This window comes from Enhydra lutris, unplaced genomic scaffold (assembly GCF_002288905.1).
Source record: "Enhydra lutris kenyoni isolate GAN:26980312 unplaced genomic scaffold, ASM228890v2 scaffoldscaffold55, whole genome shotgun sequence".
NCBI classification, from domain to species: domain Eukaryota; kingdom Metazoa; phylum Chordata; class Mammalia; order Carnivora; family Mustelidae; genus Enhydra; species Enhydra lutris.
In genome coordinates, this window is record NW_019154139.1 from 9,789,836 (window position 1) to 9,810,125 (window position 20,290).

The window sequence follows — 20,290 nt, forward strand, 5'->3', positions numbered from 1 at the left end:
GCTGGCGCGGCCATCTACGAGCGCCAGCCGGGACCCCTAAAGACCTGCCCGGGCTTAAGACACCTGAAGACCCTGACACTTGGCGACTGCAATATGGAGGACAGTTATTGTGTCTGCAAAGCAACTTGCACAAGGAGGGCCGGGTTCCGGCTCGCGTTCGGAACCCAGCAAAATCCTCTATTCTCCAAACAGAATGCGTTACGCACACTGCGCATCTTCGCAATAGTGGGCCGGGTAACGACGCAAAGAATGTTACGTCGCACCGGAGGCTCTTCCCCCTCACCCCACCCCACGTTCTAGTTCAGGTGGCGCGAGAGCTCTACGCCCGCTTCGTACTTTATTTTTCTTCTATTGACTGCAAAACGTACCCGTCTGCGCAAGTGACGTAAAGTGCTTCCAAGAATAACCTTAGTACTCCGCTAAGCCCTCGGGCTATTCTAAGACGCTGTTTACGTATCGTCTCCGACGTACGTAGCGTTAAGCTGGAGCAGTCTCAGCGCCGGCCGCCATTTTGTGCAGTAGCTGGGAAGGAAGGAGACGCCTAAACCGCGGCACTGCCGGGTTTGAGCGTAGCCAAACCTACCCACTGTTTTTATAACCCCGATTCTCTGTGTTTTGCTCCCGTCTCCGACGAGAGAGGCGGCGACGGTGGCGTCTGCGACGGGAGACAGCGCGTCGGAGCGAGAGAGCGCCGCGCCTGCCGCCGCCCCAACAGCGGAGGCGCCGCCGCCATCGGTCGTCACCAGACCGGAGCCGCAGGCCCTCCCGAGCCCGGCCATCCGTGCCCCGCTCCCAGATCTTTATCCGTTTGGGACCATGCGCGGAGGCGGCTTTGGGGACCGGGACCGGGATCGTGACCGTGGAGGGTAAGGGGGGAGGGGGAGAGGGAAGGCCTCGAGTGTGCGTGGGCCGGGGGGGGGGGGAAGGTGGTTTGCTGAGGGAACCGCAGCTTGCGGCCGAGAGGGGGACCTGGAGCGGACTGCGGGCCTGGGACCGACGCCTCCGACAAGGGGAGGCGAGGCGTTCCTGGGACATAAGAGCGGTTTGGTGGGTGGGCCTGCGCCCCGGGATCACGGGTGACCCGGCGAGGGGGGGCGGCCTAGCGACGCCCCAACCCCTTCTTGCGGACCACCGTCGGGGCGGGGAGCGGGAGCTGCCCCCGAGCGCCGCGGACCTGGCCGGGCCTCGCCTCGCTGCCCGGCTTTCGAGCCCCGCCGATTTGGGCAAGTCATTTGATCTCCAGGCCTCCGCGTTCCTCTGTAAAACACGGATGTTCTTGCTGAGAAGAGGAGGAGGTCTCCGAGTGCGGTCTGGGAAAATCTTGATGCCAAATGGCTTCCCTTAGCGTTATCTGTCGCCAGAGAGGACTGTGAATGGCACTGCAAAGTAGCGACCAAGAGCCTGATTCCTAGTTTAAATACATCTTTAAATCCCCTTTAGTCGTATTTCATATAATTCGAAGGGAGCACATTGGACAGTGAAGCAGGGGAATTGTTCACCATCTAAATGATCATATTTGAGGAGGGAGGGGGTTTTTTTGTTTGTTTAATTGTTACTACAGGGTTCCTCCCCATAGCGCCTTCTTTTTTCCTCCAGTTGGCCTGGGGTATTTTCCCAGCGTGGTTAGAAAGTTTTCGATGGGATAATGCCACAGTTGAAAGTTAACAAGATTAAACCTGAAGTCTTCCCAGATAACAGATTGAGATCTTAACATCAGTTAAAGGCAAAAGTTGATTAAGAGACTGGTGTTTCTCTGTGTTGTTACTTTTTTGTAATAAACCTCTTTTCTCTGGATAAAAAGTAATGGAAAGCCAGTTATTGATACATACATGACCTTGTGCAATCCTGGACCTTCTTGTGAGCCTAGTGGGCATCGTCATTGCCTTTACTTTGCATTGTTCTTGGGAATTGAGGTGCTACGCGGAATTGTCTCTTAGTAGTAGGTGTTCTGTTAATGATACTTTCTCCAAACATTCTTTTGTGGTTCAAACACAGGACTCCCATTCTAGTCACAAGCACTTCAATTACCACCCGAATTATAAAATAAAAAATGTAAACCTTGTTAGAAAGGAAAATACATAATGTTAAATTTGGAGGGCCAGAAGTGGAATATTTGCTTAGTGTTTCACAGTATAGCTATATTTAGAAGTGAATTTCAGTGCAACCACTTAAGACAAAGAATTTGACATTACCCAGCAGAAAATGACCCAGTAATTCCTCTCTAAAGCTTTATACTACCCAGACGGTAAAGCCCAGAGAAATCCTTGTGTATGTTCCCCGGGATTCATGGACAAAAATGTTTTTACCAGCACTGTTTGTGACAGTATTGGAAACCATTACGTCTGGATAAAGTGGGGGTGTCCATACAGTAGAATACAATACAGCAGTGAAAAGAGAAAACGTACATCAACACGGATGACTCACAAGTGAAAACGCAAGTTGTGGTAAAAAAGGATAATACCTATAAGGATACATACGACAAGACTCAAAAAGCAAAATTAGAGGTGGTAGGTACAGGGTTTGTAAACTTGAAATAGGTACAGGGAGCTACCAAGGTACTGATAATGTTCTGTTCTCTCAGATGTGGGTGTTTGGTTTAGAAGTTTAACCATATATGTTTTAACAATAAAAATTAATTTGAAAAAGTGAATTACTGATCCATACTTAACCCCATATTGACTATCAGATGACATTTTTTTAAAAGCTTTAAAAACTTGAAACAAAATGGCAGTTTTTCGTAAGGTCTGTGTCCTAATTCTCCATTTACCATGAAGTTTCATTTATGATTTGAATAGCTATATTCCATTTTTTTAAATTACTATTTCTTTAAAAATTTTTCTTTTTATTAACATATAATGTATTATTAGCCCCAGGGGTACAGGTCTGTGAATTGCCCGGTTGAATAGCTGTATTCTTAACTGAATGTTAACGAAGCTGAAATGGATTATTATTTGGAAAAGGGAATGGAAGTGTGATCAGTGTACATGTAAAATCCAAGTTGTGTGCCTTGTGCATTTAAACTAGCATGATAATTGCATGTAAATACATAAATCTTCAGACCTGCATTTATTGCAAAGCAATCAAAATATTTAATGAACAGTATAGTATGCCAGGGATTAGGATGTGTGCATCTTCGAAGGATGGCAAGAATTCTGTAAGAGTAAGAGGCCATCTTGAATATTGAGGGAAGCTTTAATTAGAAAGGTGGAAGACAGCGTATTTTTAAAGAACCGTGTTTCAAATTACATCCATGGTGTAGAATGATAGATTTTGGTTAAATGGTCAGGGCAATAGAGAGATGGGAGAAACCTCGGTTCTTCCTTTGAATAAGCCTTAAAAGGAATGTCACTTTCCAGAGTTCTGTGTTCTTGTGGATCATTAGTTTAAGGTCCGGGTAGCATTTGAATGCGGAAGCATTGGAATGCAGGAGAAGCATTGAAACAGCACCTTCTAGGAGCCACGTAAATTATTATAAACTAGGGTGACAGTCTCTAAAAATTGGTATTACAATTCTTTGTAAGCCTAACAATCTAAAAACTTGTCTTACCTGTTACAGATCTGCGTTGATTCATTTGTAAGCCTAACAATCTAAAAACTTGTCTTACCTATTACAGATCTGCGTTGCTTCATTTGTAAAAAAAAGGGGGGGAGTTGATCCAGGTGGTCTTTAAAGATGATTGTCTGTTCAGTATTGACCTTTGGGCCTGAGGGCAAGGTGAAGATGTAATCGATACGGTTTCTTCAATATATGTATATATCTTAGCTTCTGTTTTGATTCCTGATCTCTCTTACCAGTTCAGTAGTGTAAATGGAATCCATCAAGTTCTACCTATTCAGTGAAGACACTTAGTGGTCCCAAGAAAATTTTCCCGCCATCCGTCATTGTATGTTTGTATTTAGAGAAGTGTCTAGCTGAGTAAGTTTTAGGAACACTTCGAATTCCAGGAAATTGAGACCCTTTAAAATAATACAGCTACTGCCTGTCAATTACAAAGTGGAACCATCAGCAAGATGATGTTATGAGTGGCTTAGAGTGAAAAAGGGAAGTTAAATTCAAATTCAGGAGTAAGGAAACTGAATGAAAACACAGTGTAAGTGTATACTACTTGTATAAGAAGCAATGCCCCACACTTTAATAGGTTGAAGTATGGAAATGAAGACCCATCTCCACGTTCTAGGAAAAGTTGGAACATTGTGAGTTTACCTGGTGGTCATTTGTATTCCAGTTGAACTTGTCTGTTAGGAATGTTAGATAAAACAAAGATTGGCTTTAAACGTTAGTTTTTTTAAACCTTAAATAAGGGGTGCCTGGCAGGTTCAGTAGAGCATGTGACTCTTGATCTTGGGGTCATGAGTTTGAACCCCGTGTTGGGTGTAGAGATTACTGAAAATAATGGACTTAAGTAAAACCTTAAGACTTACTTTTTATGGTAGATTTATAGTTAATAATACTATTTCCCTGGGAACAGAAAGGTGGGGATGAAGAGGAAAAAGAGGTCATAAAACAGTTCTGGCTGTTCATTAGCATACTAAACGGAAGAGTAGCCTACTAGTCTTGGGGGGGGCGGCGGCAGCTAGTAGTTTTCTTTAGATTAGCAGGCAGTAGGAGTGATAAAAGGCTCAAGATACTGTTCCAAGTGTGGGGCGACTGGGCTTGAAATACATTTTTTTTTAACCTGTCTACAGTATTGCCTTTAATTTTGAACATAAGCTAATGTCTTCCCTTGCATATATGTCTGAATATTACACAGGAATAGAGACTTCTGTTATACTCAATTTAATATCTCCAGCACCACTTAAAACACTACTTGGTACAGTGACTATTTGCTCAATGAATACAGTTATGCCAACTTGTACGGAGTGATTACTATGCCAGATACTTTCTTAAGCACTTTATCTTCATCTCAGTCTCCGAAGTGATAGTATTTTGTCTACATAAGAAACGAGTCGGAGAAGTTAAATTGTTAAAAATCATACCATAAAAGGCAGAATAAAATTTCAAACCTTTACAGTGATTCTAGAATATGGTTGTAACCCCTATTAGTTTTCTAAACATAGGAGTTTGATTTTTTCAGCTATTGTAATCATACCTGTAACAATATTACTGGATAGTAAAGGAAGTTATAAACTTTTTCTCCATACCTTTGAATAAGAATAAAAAAAAAAATACTTGTTGGAGGGGGCTGGTAGTATCCTAAGAGAAAATCTTTTGCTTGTTTTATGCCACCTAAGGTATATTGCTTTTAAAATACTAAAAAATTAAAAATTTTGATGTTTCTAGATTCGGTGCAAGAGGTGGTGGTGGCCTTCCCCCGAAGAAATTTGGTAATCCTGGGGAGCGTTTACGTAAAAAGAAGTGGGATTTGAGTGAGCTCCCCAAGTTTGAGAAGAATTTTTATGTAGAACACCCAGAAGTGGCAAGGCTGACTCCGGTAAGTTTTGGGGATTGATTTATTTACCTTTTCTATACACAATAATGACCAAGTTGACATATTAGGCCTATGATGGAAAGAGCACTTGGTCCCGAGTTCCACTATTTCTCCCTCTTCCTAGTTCTTACTGTGGGCAGATTACTTTCAATATTTCTGAGTATCTGTTTTTCTCATGGGGAAAATGGAACTCTTATCACTTGCTACATTGAAAGTGCTGTTACAGCTGTTAGAGATGTATTTTCCAGTGTAATCCTGGATTAAATCATTGTTCAGCTTGACTGGAACATAAAGATTTGCATGTTTGGAATAACTTACTCTTTTTTTTTTTTTTTTTTTTTTTTTTTTAAAACTGTGTTTTCTTCCTTAGTATGAGGTTGATGAACTACGCCGAAAGAAGGAAATAACAGTAAGAGGGGGAGATGTTTGTCCTAAACCTGTATTTGCCTTCCATCATGCTAACTTCCCACGTAAGTGTTCTTCAAACCAGGATTGTAATTGTTAATTTTTATTGAACGGTACATATGGGTAATGGATTATTAAAGGTTTTGATTTAGGTTCAGTATTTTGTTGAAGAGGCAAGTAGAAACCTTTCACAAAGATGGTAATATATGTTTTGTTTTGTTTTTTAACTTCAAGGCTGGAAGTAAATGCTGTATTGTTGCATAAGAGTTTTTTATGCTTATCTATAAGTTTTTTTATGCTTATCTATAAGTTCTTTAAAACTTTGAGTTTTTCATCTTTCTCTAGAAGTTTTGCCTCTGCCTTTTAGAAAACAAAGAATTGGCTTTCTAGCTGGGTATAACTTGGCAAATAATATGTGACCAACAACCATGTACCCATGCTCTGTTGGAGATGCTAGGTCCATGGTTTTAAAGTATTGAAGGGAAGGGGGATAGATAGCTAAGGCAACAATCCTCTGAGGTAGTAGTCAGCAGGTCAGAGATTAAGTAACTAAAGAAAGAAATGGCACTTTTCTTGGAGAGATACAAAGCTGGGTAAATCTTTCCTTTGACGAGTTGAACAGTTTTTTAGAATTCTGGCTGTGTCTTTAGTTGTACCTAAAAGTGCTGACATCTGTTCCCTTAACAGAATATGTGATGGACGTGTTGATGGATCAGCACTTTACAGAACCAACTCCAATTCAGTGCCAGGGATTTCCTTTGGCTCTCAGTGGCCGAGACATGGTGGGCATCGCTCAGACTGGCTCTGGGAAGACTCTGGCGGTAGGTACCACCAGCGAGGGAATGTTAACATGATGGTAACTTATTTTGCTATTCTGATTATCCTGTTAATTCTTAATTCTTAAAAAATTCTAATTCAGATAGTATAGGTAATATTTCAGGTTTCTTAGCTATGGGAAATGTGTGCAAGTATTTTGTGTTCAAATTTACCTTGCACATAATGTGTAACAGCTGTGAGTTCTGATTTCACTTTTGCGGTTAGGCGTTATCAGTTAACTGTGATAATTTAGGATAATGGCTTAGTTTTGGAATAAAGACTATTGTTCTTTCTCCCCTTCTCCCCTAGTATTTGCTGCCGGCGATTGTCCATATTAACCACCAGCCGTACTTGGAAAGGGGAGATGGCCCAATTGTAAGTGTGTTCATAATTCTAAAAATAAGCACAATTTAATGATAACTGTGTTTCAGGCACTGTGCTTGGCCTGTGTTTTCGGATTTCATTCTCCAACCCACGCTCCATACCTGGAAATGAAGTTACCTCTGCCTTACTGATAAAATTTTGATACAGTGCTATTAAGTGCTCAGTCTAAAGTCCTACAGCTGTTAGTGGCTGAGTTTGAATTTGAACCAGTCTTACTCTTAACCGCCATGTGCACTGCCTTCATACTGCTTCATAATACTGCATTTATTCTGCAGTAAATTCTAATACAGTTTTGAATTGCTTGTTGATTCTGTGAGGAATAAGGAAGTATGAAATGATGTCCCTGCCATGTACATGTAAGTCAGATTTAGGCCGTGTATTATTTGTGGTTAAGTAATACTGTTTTGTAAAGATTTTATTTATTTGACAGAGGGAGAGAGATCACAAGTAGGTAGAGAGGTAGGCGGGGGGGGGGGGGAGCAGGCTCCCCGCTGAGCAGAGAGCCTGATGTGGGGCTCGATCCCAGGACCCTGGGATCATGACCTGAGCCGAAGGCCGAGACTTAACCCACTGAGCCACCCAGGTGCCGGGGTTAAGTAATATTTTTGTAAATGTTTATAGGGCAGTATGGTTTTCTGGCTTGATTATTTTCACTTAAGCTACTTTGTGTAAAATGTGTGTAGTGGTTATGGAACGTTTTTTAATACCTTCTTAACCTGTTTTTTGAGAATTGAGGGATGCCTGACTGGCTCTTGAGCTCAGGGTTGCAAGTTGGAGCCCCATGATGGTGTAGAGATAACTTAAAAATAATACCTTTTTTTTTTTTTTTAAGATTTTATTTATTTATTTGACAGAGAGGGAATGCAAGCAGGGGGAGTGGGAGAGGGAGACGCAGGCTCCCCACTGAGCAGGGAGCCCAATGCGGGGATCAATCCCAGAACCCTGGGATCATGACCTGAGCTGAAGGCAGATGCCTAACTACTGAGCCGCTGAGGTGCCCCTTAAAAATAAAATCTTTAAAAAAAAAAAAAAAAATGAGCTTGCATTTGGTATGTTTTTACAAACAGGTACATTGTTACAGTGTGGTTCACAGAAAGGATAATATGTTACTTTGTGATATGAAATATATTCCCTATGGCTAGTAGAATTAGCTTCATTATTGTTAGCTAATATCTCATGTATTTGTACACGGAACAGGGTGTGTTGTTAACAGCGTATATGATAACCTATTTCAAAGAGTTCTAATTTAGTGGTGTTTGTGTATAAGTCATTGTTTTTGCCTACACATCTAAGAGCTTAAGCTAGAGGTCAGAGAAGTATCTGCTTCGCTATTTCCTTATTCATTTGTTTTTTTCCTAATAGTTAATCCATGGTTAAAGCCACTTGTTCATCTTGTAAGAGTTGTTTAGTTAAAAGTAGGTAACAATCTGTAAATCCACTCAAATAGCATACAGACTATAATGCATCCTGTATCAAAAGTAAATCCCATATCATAAGCATGTGTCATTTCATAAGCTAAATACTCCGTTTTTTTTTCACACTCCAGTGCACTTGTCTTAACCTGTGCCTTTCCCATCTCCTCACATAATTTTAAAGTACCAGATTAGACAATACAGAAAGAACTTAGATGACCTTTTTGGGTTTTTTTCTTTTTTAACTTGGGGTAGGTGTCTTAAACGTGTGTTTGTTTTAGTGTCTAGTTCTGGCTCCTACCAGAGAGCTTGCCCAGCAAGTGCAGCAGGTGGCTGATGACTACGGCAAATGTTCTAGATTGAAGAGTACTTGCATTTATGGAGGTGCTCCTAAAGGTCCTCAGATTCGAGACTTGGAGAGAGGTAATTTTTTAAAAAATTAGTGGTTTTTCTCATTTTACCAGTTTTTATGAGTGAAGTTGGAGAGGAAAATAAAATAGTGGGTTCTTGTTGGGAAAAAAAAGTGTTTCAGCAGCTTAGAAATTCTCAGGTGTGGTTAAATTGCTATTAAAGGAATGCCTAATGTAGTTAGAGACTGAAACTTTGTGGCAATTTGATGATTATACATAAATCCTGTTAACGTCATGCTTTCCAAGTATTGTGTTAAAATTCAGCTAGTGCTCTGTAGCATCGAATGCAGCCACCAGAGCTGGCACTTCTTAGCTGAGACTGGTACAGTGTTTATAAAGAATTCTTAATTGGCCACATCTTTGGTGGTGTGTTACAGGTGTTGAGATCTGTATAGCTACTCCTGGACGCCTGATAGATTTCCTGGAGTCAGGAAAGACAAATCTTCGCCGATGTACTTACCTTGTTTTGGATGAGGCTGACAGGATGCTTGATATGGGCTTTGAACCGCAGATCCGTAAAATTGTGGACCAAATCAGGGTGTGTAAAACTGATGATACCCTGTCTTTATGCTCATTGGCTGTCACAGTTCCTTAGCCTAAAAGAAAGCTTTTCTTTTCCTGCTAGCCTGACAGGCAGACATTGATGTGGAGTGCAACCTGGCCGAAAGAAGTAAGACAGCTTGCAGAGGATTTCCTTCGGGATTACACCCAGATCAATGTGGGCAATCTGGAGTTGAGTGCCAACCACAACATCCTCCAGATTGTGGATGTCTGCATGGAAAGTGAAAAAGACCACAAGTAAGATTTTACTCTTTCGATAATGCTGTTAAAGCTTTCCTAATAATCCTCCCAAGAGTTAAAGCACTGAAGAAGTCTGAAATTTTTTGAGGCCCCAAAACAGTAAAAGCAGCATTAGCTTTCCAACTATCCATTCTTTATCTCATTCTCCAGAGCATTGTGGTTACAAGCAAGGATTCTGCACCCTTAAAATTAAGTCCCAGTTCACATAGTTATCAGCTGTATAAAAAACGTGAAAAGAAAGTACTGTAGCTTTGGGGAGTTGATATTGTAGACGTAGCTTTTACATTATGTATGGGGAGGTCAGCTCTGAATGTGTGCATTTTTACTCATCTTCAGGTTGATCCAGCTCATGGAGGAAATAATGGCTGAGAAAGAAAATAAGACAATAATATTTGTAGAAACAAAGAGACGCTGTGATGACCTCACTCGAAGGATGCGCAGAGATGGGTGAGTCCTGCGCGGAAGTAATTAGCCACAGGTTTTATATATACAGTTCAGTAGGTCTTTGTAAGTTGGTGTGATGGATGTTCTATGCTATTTCAGTAATATCTGACATGCACTTAGCTCTTCAGATGGACAGGGTAATCTATTCATGTAGCCTAATAAACCTTGAGAATTCCGTGTGGTAGTGCTTTTTAAAGTTTAGTTCACCTGTCTTTAAAGTATTTCTGAAATATTGGTCACTTTTCTTCTGACAGTTGGCCAGCTATGTGTATCCATGGAGACAAGAGTCAACCAGAAAGAGATTGGGTACTTAATGGTGAGTTCAGAACTGAACATTGTCCATATTCTGTTTTAGGGATGGGCAGACTTTCTGTAAAGGGTCTAGAAGTAAATATTTTCTGCTTTGCAAACTGTACAGTGGCTTGTGTCACAGTCATTGGCTCTGATGTAATAGCAAAAAGATGGTCATAGGCAGTATGTAAAGAAACAGTCTTGCTTTATTGTGGTAAAATAGTTAAGACAGATATTGCCAGATTGAATCTGTAGGCCAGAGTTGGCCCAGCTTTGCTCTTGCTAAATGAGTATTAGGGACGTTTTGTAACATATCTCTACTGTCCTTGAAGGTCAGTAATACTAGCTGTTCATACTTTCTCATAACTTAGACCACCCTTTATTTAATAAGATCTTGTCCTTGTTGATGTTCTTGTGTTTATCAGCCTGGAGAATTACCCAAAACCCTATGCTTCTGGGGTTTGGGGGGGGGGGGTTGTTGTTGTTGTTGTTTTTAAGAGAGAGCTGTTGAGCAGGGGGAGGGGCAGAGGGAGAAGGAGAGAGACTCTCAAGCTGACTCTGCGCTGAGCTCAGAGTCTATGTGGGTGTCAATCTCACGACCCTGAGATCATGACCCAAGCCGAAACCAAGAGTTGGACACTCAGTGGATGATGCCACCCAAATGTTCCTACTTTGGGGATTTTTATGGAGGCTACATAGCATAGGCCTGATTGATAATATTAATTCAATCTCTAGTCTCTCTTCCCTTCCCCAGGGATGGGGGGTGAGGCTGAAAGTTCCAAGCTCCCTTATAAGCATGGCTTGGTTTTTCTCGTGACCAGCCCCATCCCAAAGCTCTCCGGGATTCCACAAGTACTGTCTCAGCACAAGACAACTCTCATCACTCGGGAAATTCTGAGGGACTTGGGGTCTCTGTATCAGGAACCAGGAATAAAAGATTCCCCTAACCATCTCTGTACAAGGGTTTTAGGAGCTCAGGGCCAGGACTCGGGGGCAGAGACTAATATACATACTTTGTTATTTCAAAGGAAAGTAGTGTTTCTCCTTTGATACCACATCTTAAAATTGCTTTCTCCCCCACCCCCTACTTTTGGCTTTATTTCATTTGGAAGGTAACCTCAGTGTCGTAATTCCAGGGGAAAAAATTCTAGCTCATTTTAATTTTGTTATAAATTGCTACACAGTTAGTAGTACTTCATTATTAGAGGTGGGTTTTTGTCCGTTGTTCCTCTGTTACGAGTGAGGATAATAAAGATATTCAAAGAAGTACGGTTTCCCTTGAATTTAGGAGTTTGGCATGTTCTGACACCATTATTTGAAGTTTAACCTGGTAAAATAAAAAGGCCAGATGGTTAGGAATGTTTGGTCATTTTAGAAAGGTAACCACTTAGCCTTGGTTGTATAACTTGGCTTTCTTGGCACTCTGCTTGTTTTACAGAGTTCCGTTCAGGAAAGGCGCCCATCCTCATTGCCACAGATGTAGCCTCCCGTGGGCTAGGTTTGTATAGATAGGGGTCTCTGTCAATGGTATATGTATCTTTCGGTTTAAAGATTTGTTTGTCATTTCAAACTAGAGTTTGTATATACGTGTGTTGAGATAATTGTTTACAAGAGAAGAATACAAAGTGTGACCCCCCCCCCCAACTTCTTTTAACCTTGGTTTTGTTTTTTTGTTCTTTTGTTTTTCCTTTTATTTTCAAAGTCTCTTCCTGCTCCTGACAAATAGGCTTTGGTCTGCAGCAGGGCCTAGGCATGACTATGGAAACAGTTAGAGGGGCAGGAGACATTCAGTTGAACAGCTCAGCTTCTTCCTGGTTTTATTCTCTTTCCTGGCTGGGTAGAAGGAGCCTGATTGAACCTAGCTGATAAAAGCTGTGTCCACAGTTGTCCTCCCAATACCAGTCTATCTGTACCAGACGTGTATGTGGAAGCCCAATTCCATGAATGCTAACATAATATATTCTTGGGATTTAATAAGTCTATAAATACGTTATCATTCAGCAGTTAAGTCTACATTGCCCAATTTTATTTACTGGTGTAAAATTATCATGGACACTCAGTTATCCCCTCTTTCCACCCATGCTCTATATGATCAGTGTGCTGTTTCCCAATTTAAGAACTTCATTTGAAGCTCGTGTTCTTCTGGAGTTTTCCACCCATTATGATTTAAGATTTAAAGAACAATTTTGTGGTACTTTATCCCATTATTCTGAGGTAAACAGGTAGAACTCAAAACTTTTGTATTAGAAAAAGATGACATCTCTATCACAAAGATATTTTTAAATTATTGGCAGGTGTTTAATTTCTTGCCTAGTAAGCTGAGAAGTACCGTATTCCCTTACAGTACTTAACATAAAGGGGATAAATGTTCAGCCGGAGTACAAAAGAATGAAGGCTTTCTATACATAGCACTCCTCATTCCCTCCTTCAGAGGTGGTGACCTGCAGCCATGACTGGAACTTGTCTCTGCCCTCTGAGGTCATGTCTGGATCTGTGCGGTTAGAACTCGGGCCTGTTGGGAGAAGAGGCTGAGGCCTGAAAGCAGTTTACACAAAAGCTTTCAGTGATGGTGGTTTTTAAACAGGCTTGCTATGTGCTGGTAGCTTCTTTGTGCATCTTGCCTAGACAATTAAAAATATTTGTTCCTTTTCCCCCTGCATTTCTAAACCAAATCAATTGGCTGCCATTAGAATAATTTAGACTCTTACCCCGCCCCCACTCATCCACGTGAGGGGAGAGGGAAGGTACCTGAGTCTGTTTCTTGTTACTCAGCATCAGTGCTTGTTTCGGGCCCCTTGTTTGCTGCCTTGTAAAAATCAAAAGGAGGGGGAAAACCCACCAAAATGGCAGAATGCTGACCAAGGTCCTACAAGATCCTGGAAAGTGAAGGCTTCTACCTCACAGACAGGGGTGCAATTTTCAGCTGAGTCACCAGGCCTTTTTTCACTTCCTGTCGAGCGATGGCCTCTTAAATGTTCCCTTCAGGTAAGTTCTTCACTTCCCGTAGTTTTACAGTAGTCCTCCTCAGGAAGCCACTAGTCCCTTTCCACTGGGATAGTTTTAATTTTTTCCTTTTTTTTTTTTTTTTTTTTTTTGTTTAAACTACACACTGTGAAACTAAAAATATTGAATTTATTTTGTTTTGTTTTTTAACAGAAGCTTTGCTAGCAGCTGCAGATCACTCAGTACATGGCCGAGGCAAATCTGCATTGGCCCGAAGCCGCTCTAGATGAGCCTGTTGGTTCCTTTCAGTCCCGCCCACTTAGCGATCGGATGCTCAGGCCATGTCCTAGGGCTTGTCAGACAGAAAGTTGTTCTCCTAGGCAGATGGCCAAAACATTAACTTCTCAATTTCTTATCCTGCTACAGCATCTTCTCTAAAGGCAGCAAGATTATATTGTGGCAGCGCACAAGTAACATCAGGGCAGGCTTGACTGGAGAAAACCAGATTCTGCGCTTGCTCCTATGTGCCCTGAGCCAGCCCTGTGTGTACACACAGGACACCTTTCTAGTGTGAAGACCTGGCACCATGTCTGTCCCCTGTTGAAGCCCTCCAGAAATACCCCCAGGTCTTAGTTTCTGAACTGTTGACTCCAGTCCCCAGTGCTTTCTGCTAGGAAAGCACACATCTGCGCGTTCAGTGCAGCCCCTCAGCTTGCTCTGCTGCCCATGGTCAGACACCGTGGGACTGACTAAGGAGCGTTATCCCAGCTCCGAAGACCTGGCCATGGAGCCTGATTCCCATGCCCCACCTCCCGTCCATCCTGGCCCCGTCCATTTTTGTTTTTCCTTCGTTGCATCAACGAGCCTAGCCGGAGACTCACGCTGCCCCCTGTGATAACTGCCTTCTCGCCTTTCTGGTGTGATTTCAGGACTTTAGGGGTCAGTAAAGACTGAGGAGCCTTTATTGTAATAAGAAACAGACATTCATGCCCCTTTCTTCACAGGCCCTTTAACAACAGCTGAATTTTTTTTTTTTTTTTTTTTTTTAATCATCTCCCCTTTCCCCTGAAATTAATCCAGTCTGGGCAATAGATGCAGTCTGACCCTTTGGATGTAACTTACATTTTTTTATTAATTATTTTTTTCTACAATCACCCCAATTATCCTTGGGGGAGGCGTTGGAGGACCTGAAATTTTTACCCGAACCCAGGTTCTCCGGCGCTTGGCAACCAAATGGGGCTACAGAGAAGCATCTAAGCCAGTTCACAGAGCGAGCGTGTGTGGGGACTTCTCACTGCCACGGACCCTTGATGCATGCTCCCCGCGCTCCAGTGGTCCCGTGTCAGAAGGCGGAGTTTTCGAAAGGAGGCCGCCAAAAATAAAAGGCAAAGAGACGGGATCGGCTGCAGCGGTTTCCCAAAGGAGGAGGGAGTGTGCATCGGTCTGGTAACAAACAGAGAATGTTTTTTAATTATTTATATCACAAAAATCTGTGTTTTATCTAGGATATTTTCTGAATATTCTTTGTAAAATGCAGATTTTTTTTCCACAAAACATTAGGATTCTTTGTTATATTAGATTTGTTTGTTTAAGTAGGTAAAAATATACATTTAGCTGAAAGCATTACACTAACATTTACATACTTTAAGCATTAGGAGGTTATTGAACTCAATTCCCAGCAGTGGATAGAACATTAAACTGTATCTCAAGGTTTCATGGTTTTTCCCACCCTCTTTGGCTATTTAATTTCCCAGGTTATGTAGACAATCTTCGATAATTGAAGCAAGTACTGAGTTGAAATAACCTTGAGTTGAGCAAAAAACAAAAACAAAAACAAAAACAAAACACCTCATTTGGCAGAGCTGGGCTTGGTTTGGTAGTACAGTGAAATTTTAGTGTAATGTGCTCTTGTAATTGAAAGGGGAAAGCTAATTCAGTTAATTCTGCAATGGAAAATGGGTGTGTACTTAACTTTGGCTTTGATGAGTTTTTTAAAATAGGAGAGCAAACATTTTTTAAACTAAATATTTCAATTAAGTCTCCTTGAAAATGTAGTAATAAAGTATATGAAGTTTCTTTTTTCATTTTGCTCTGTGACTGGTTTAAAGGTAAGTTTGTTATACTACTGGTAGATTTTGCCAGGCTTCTCCCAACAGAGTAGAAGTAATTTGACCTTGTACCTTATCGGTAGTACCACTTACCTTCTGCATTTCCAGTGTTGAAAAGGAACCGGAATTTGGTGACGATTCCTGCCGGTATATTGGTTAAAATACAGAGGCAGGAGTTTGGATGGTTGGATGGGATTCCCTTGGGGTTTTACAGCTTGATAAAGATGCCACTTCCTGTGCATGTCCCGAGAATCATTAATCCTCTTTTACTCTGTTGGGATGAGTCTTTTTTTGTTCCTGTTCAGAGTGGTTACTAACTTAATCTTCTTTCCTCTTGCTGTCATCTGCATTCGTGCTTCCCACCTGTTGTTGGCATGTCCTTTACCTTCTCTTTCCCTGCCGCACCAACCTCCGCTCTGACTCGTCCTTGGCTTGGAAGATGTGGAAGATGTCAAGTTTGTGATCAACTATGACTATCCAAACAGCTCAGAGGATTATGTGCACCGTATTGGCCGAACAGCCCGTAGCACCAACAAGGGCACCGCATACACCTTCTTCACGCCAGGGAACCTAAAGCAGGCCAGAGAGCTGATCAAAGTGCTGGAAGAGGCTAATCAGGCAATCAATCCCAAACTGATGCAGTTGGTGGACCACAGAGGAGGCGGCGGAGGAGGGGGTAAGGGTAAGTCCTGGAGTTTTCCAGGTACTGCCAAGGTATCTTTCTGTGCTTATTGTGCCGTTTTTGGGTTTTGGGGTTTTTTTGAGTATGTTGCTTAATAACAGGGGACAGTGATTAGTAGTTTTTCATAATCTCTCTTAAGTGAGACCACGTGAAGGGTAGGGGTGCTGTCAGGATTGTCCTTTTGCAGCCCAGTATTTCCGTAGATGGTGCTATAAAACTGTCCTTTGTGTTTTGAAGTACACGGTGCATGTTCAGAATTAAGCTGAATTCTGGTCGCTTTTAATACCTTCAAAAGCCTCAGTGTATATTAGGTGTTTGGCTTTTCAGGGGAAGAGATGAGTGAGTTCACACTATTCTGTGGTCTTAGAAACAGGTGTAGTTCATGGCTCTGAAAACTGGGTAGTTGCAAAATATACTAGGATCAGAGCTTCTTGACTACCAGTTTTTATCATTTTGTCCCAAACTGAACTGCATGCTGAAGCTGTTAAAATTACCCGAGAGGTTTCTTAAATAACAAGGTTTTTGTTTTTTAAGTGGGTTTGGAATTGTGCCTAGGATCCCAAAGCTTGTGAGGTAATTGCAATGCCATCAGGTCCACGAAGGAACGTTTGAGAACCGCTGCGTACTAGTAGAGGGTCTGGGGAGGGTGGTCTGAACTTAGCCGCTTGTCTTTTGTGTTTTAACCTGTGGTAAGTCACCTAAACTTTCTTTCCCATTGTTCCTGCATTTTGAAGATTGTGTTTCTTGGTAAATCCTCAAAGGGGAAAAGGACCTAAAATGGTGAGGAGTGGAATGTTCATTCTTCTGAGTATGTCCTATTAAAGAACCAAATTATGGGTATAGTTTCAAAGTAACTGATGTGGAGGCTGGCCTAGCTAAAGATGGAGAAAGAATGCTGAATACTTTGGTACCTCATAGAGTTTTTGCATCTGGTTGTGTTGGGTTGTATATTTGGCATTACTGGCATTAAAAATACCTCGTGTCCTCCCCTCAGGAGGTCGTTCTCGATACCGGACCACGTCTTCAGCCAACAATCCCAATCTGATGTATCAGGATGAGTGTGACCGGAGGCTTCGAGGAGTCAAAGATGGTGGCCGGAGAGACTCTGCCAGCTATCGGGATCGTAGTGAAACCGATAGAGCCGGTTATGCTAACGGCAGTGGCTACGGAAGTCCAAATTCTGCCTTTGGAGCACAAGCAGGCCAATACACCTATGGTCAAGGCACCTATGGGGCAGCTGCCTATGGCACCAGTGGCTATACAGCCCAAGAGTATGGCGCTGGCACTTACGGGGCTAGTAGCACCACCTCAACTGGGAGAAGTTCACAGAGCTCTAGCCAGCAGTTCAGTGGGATAGGCCGGTCTGGGCAGCAGCCACAGCCGCTGATGTCACAACAGTTTGCACAGCCTCCGGGAGCTACCAGTATGATAGGTTACATGGGGCAGACTGCCTACCAGTACCCCCCTCCTCCTCCTCCCCCTCCTCCTTCACGTAAATGAAACCACTCAAGTGGTAGTGACTTGTGCAGACTTACTACATTTAAAGGAACGCTGTCTTTCCTTTTTTTTTTTCCCCCTTCCCCTTTTTTCTTTCTTTTCCTTTTTTAATTTTTTCCCCAACCATTGTGATTTGTCTTTCATGCAGATTAGTTAGAATTCACTGCCAGGTTTCTTCTGTCCACCAAAATGATCCAGTCTGCAGTAACAGATTTTGTAAAAACAATATAGAGAGAGCTGACTGGAAGAGATTTTTTTTTTTTTCCCCAACTTCTTGCATGTTGAGGATACTTGAGCTATTTTTCATCTTAAAAGAAAAAGTAAGGTATTAGGCCCTTTTGTGGGAGCCCATTTTCTTGTCCTGAGTTGGGGGGGTAGGGGGGAGGGTAAAGGGTTGAATTCTGCAGAAGAAGATGGCATCTGTGCTTTAGGTTGCTTTCCTTACTGGGTTAGAAATCCAAGAGGGAATTCCCCGCACATTTTCTGTAATGTTTTTTAATGTTCCTCAGGCCTGATGAGTTAAGACAGTGCTTTCTTCGCCATTGTCATTTCGGCTGATTGCTTGTTAAGCGCATTTGACAGTTTAAAAAAAATTCCTGATTGGTTTTGTCTCCCTCCTATTCTGCCTTGCCCCTTCCCAATTACTGAAAAATAACCATTTTAGTCCAGATAGACATTGAATTTTTGAGTTGAGTGTATCTTTTAAATTAAAAACCCCAAGTGTTTATTGCAATGGTTAAATGTAGCATCTCAGCATCTGGTGGGAGCTGCCTGTCTCTCTTCCCTACATAACCAGGGACCATCTGTGAAATTCATTTTCCGACTAGATAGCCGCTCGGAGCAGAATGAACATAAATGCTCACTGGAAATTCATTAACCAGTTAAGTAACTTAACCAGTTAAGTATGCATTTACCCCGCAGTATAAAAACCACCTTTGATTATAAACAGAATATACTCTGGCAAATTTTCTTTCTAAATTCTTACCTGTAGAGCTAGAATGAAAGCACCTCTTTGCTAGCTGCTCAGCCCTTTTGGCCAAATTATCTTGAATAAAGAACCTTGGGGGTCTGTTAAGAAAGCTCTTAATTCTCTTCATACTCTTCTCTGCAGTGCTTTGTAACAGCTTTTGGATGCAAATTTTCTTCAGCATCCTTTTGCACTCAGCTTTTTACAGGTAGGTAGTGCTTAAGGAAAGTTACAGAGGACTAAAGCCTAAATCCTCACTTTTCTTCCTGAAGGTAGGTGAGTTTGTCCCCTTCATAGTGATATTGTTTTACTGAGACCTCTGTAGCACATGGGCCTAGGAGGAGTTTTCCGCTCTCGTGTTCACTGTAACAGGACAGGGAGATCAGACAGCCCCAGACCCTCTTCCATATCCAGTGTTAGAGTATTAATTCGTTGTGCTCTTACTGGGTGTTCGTGAATAATGTAGTTAAAGGGGGAGCGCTCCACTGCATCCTTCGGCTAAGGCCTGAGGGTGCCTGCTGGTTTATAATATCTAAATACTTGGGTATTTTTTTCTTTGTTTTTCTTTTTAAAATTCTTCAGGGAGAGAGAAGGGATGGTTTCTGAGGGGTTCTGAAAAGTGTGGTTGAATGTGCAACATACAGGTAGGTTGTCCAGCATAAGCTGAAACGTATGCATGTAAGAACTCCGACGTGTTCTCCCCCCCCCATTTTCTTCTTAACTTTACTTCCTTTTCCCCCTTCTTCAATTTGAGGCTGAGGGAGGATGGTAGGCACAGGAAAACTTGACAAAACTGCTCTGTGCTTGTAAAACCAAAGTGCCCCCTCTATCCCTGCCAAAAAGAAAGAAAATCACTGTTTTTTGGTCTAAGCCCTGACCAGTCCGTTATAGATACTTCTTTCTACACCAAAACTGTTTTTAAACAGGTGCCACCACAAGGGGTGTCGTCCTTATCTCTGCAGGTCTTCAAGCATCCCTTTGTGGGAAAGGTCTCTGGGCAAGCATGTGGTACTTGGTCTGCTGCTTGCTTCCCTTTTTCCGCCAGGGATGTTGTGGTCATAAGTCAAAACAGCATATTTCTCAAATCTCAAAAGCTATTGTGGCCTGAGCACAATTGAAATCTAGCAGAGTTTTTCCTATGTAGCTTTAGAGTAACTCTTCTGCTTCTCTGTCACTTATAATTCAGGTTCTGCCTTTGCCTCAGAGCATGAGCAGAAGAGTCCTCATGTGACGCTAGCTCTATTGCAGTCCTGGGTGAAACTATTTAAGCTATGGGGCTGCTGCTCCCCAGTTCCTCCCTAACAATTCATTGTGTGGACTTCTCTCATCTGAAAGGTTGGTGGCTTTTGCTCGGGATCAGTGTGCTCTGTTCACGTTCTTGCTGGTCTCTGAACACATTCCTGTTGCGTTAAGACTTGAACGCTGTGTAGATGCGTGATGTTCAGGCACAGGATGCTAAGAGCTATGTTACTCTTCTTAGTTTGTAAATTGTCCTTTTGATACCATCTTGTTTTCTTTTGTAGGTATAAATAAAACACTGTTGACAATAAGGTGTGAACTTTTTTATTGCTTGAAAATTCCAACTAGAGTCCAGTGGTAGTTGTCTTAAACACTTTTTATTTGCTTCAAGACCAAGTTTGGGGGTGTTGAACTGAGTAACCACCTTAGCACCTCAAAATGTGAAAGGGAGGTGGTCTTAAT

At 42.1% G+C, this 20,290-nt stretch overlaps 1 protein-coding gene across 3 annotated transcripts; it reads left to right on the forward strand.

Annotated features, from left to right (window-relative positions):
- Positions 1-514: 514 nt before the first annotated feature.
- On the forward strand, positions 515-20,139 carry LOC111157495 (DEAD-box helicase 17). Of its 3 annotated transcripts, none has more exons than XM_022518936.1 (13): positions 515-866; positions 5,282-5,432; positions 5,800-5,899; positions 6,522-6,655; positions 6,960-7,025; positions 8,728-8,869; positions 9,234-9,394; positions 9,482-9,654; positions 9,994-10,104; positions 10,356-10,417; positions 11,831-11,890; positions 15,883-16,125; positions 17,120-17,625. In XM_022518936.1, exons 1-13 carry the CDS (start codon positions 817-819, stop codon positions 17,623-17,625), a joined length of 1,959 nt encoding a protein of 652 aa, XP_022374644.1. In that variant the 5' UTR covers positions 515-816. The 3 variants fall into 3 exon arrangements, with proteins under 3 accessions (XP_022374644.1, XP_022374645.1, XP_022374646.1); XM_022518937.1 differs by having other exon boundaries at positions 580-866; positions 15,883-16,119; XM_022518938.1 differs by having other exon boundaries at positions 779-866; positions 11,843-11,890; positions 15,883-16,119; positions 17,120-20,139.
- Positions 20,140-20,290: the final 151 nt, after the last annotated feature.

Coding starts and splice junctions, on each gene's coding strand:
- LOC111157495 (XM_022518936.1), top strand. CDS start 817: ATGCGCGGAGGCGGCTTTGGGGACCGGGACCGGGATCGTGACCGTGGA. Junction 8,870..9,233: donor GATTCGAGACTTGGAGAGAG/GTAATTTTTTAA, acceptor GGTGTGTTACAG/GTGTTGAGATCTGTATAGCT. Junction 10,105..10,355: donor CGAAGGATGCGCAGAGATGG/GTGAGTCCTGCG, acceptor TTCTTCTGACAG/TTGGCCAGCTATGTGTATCC.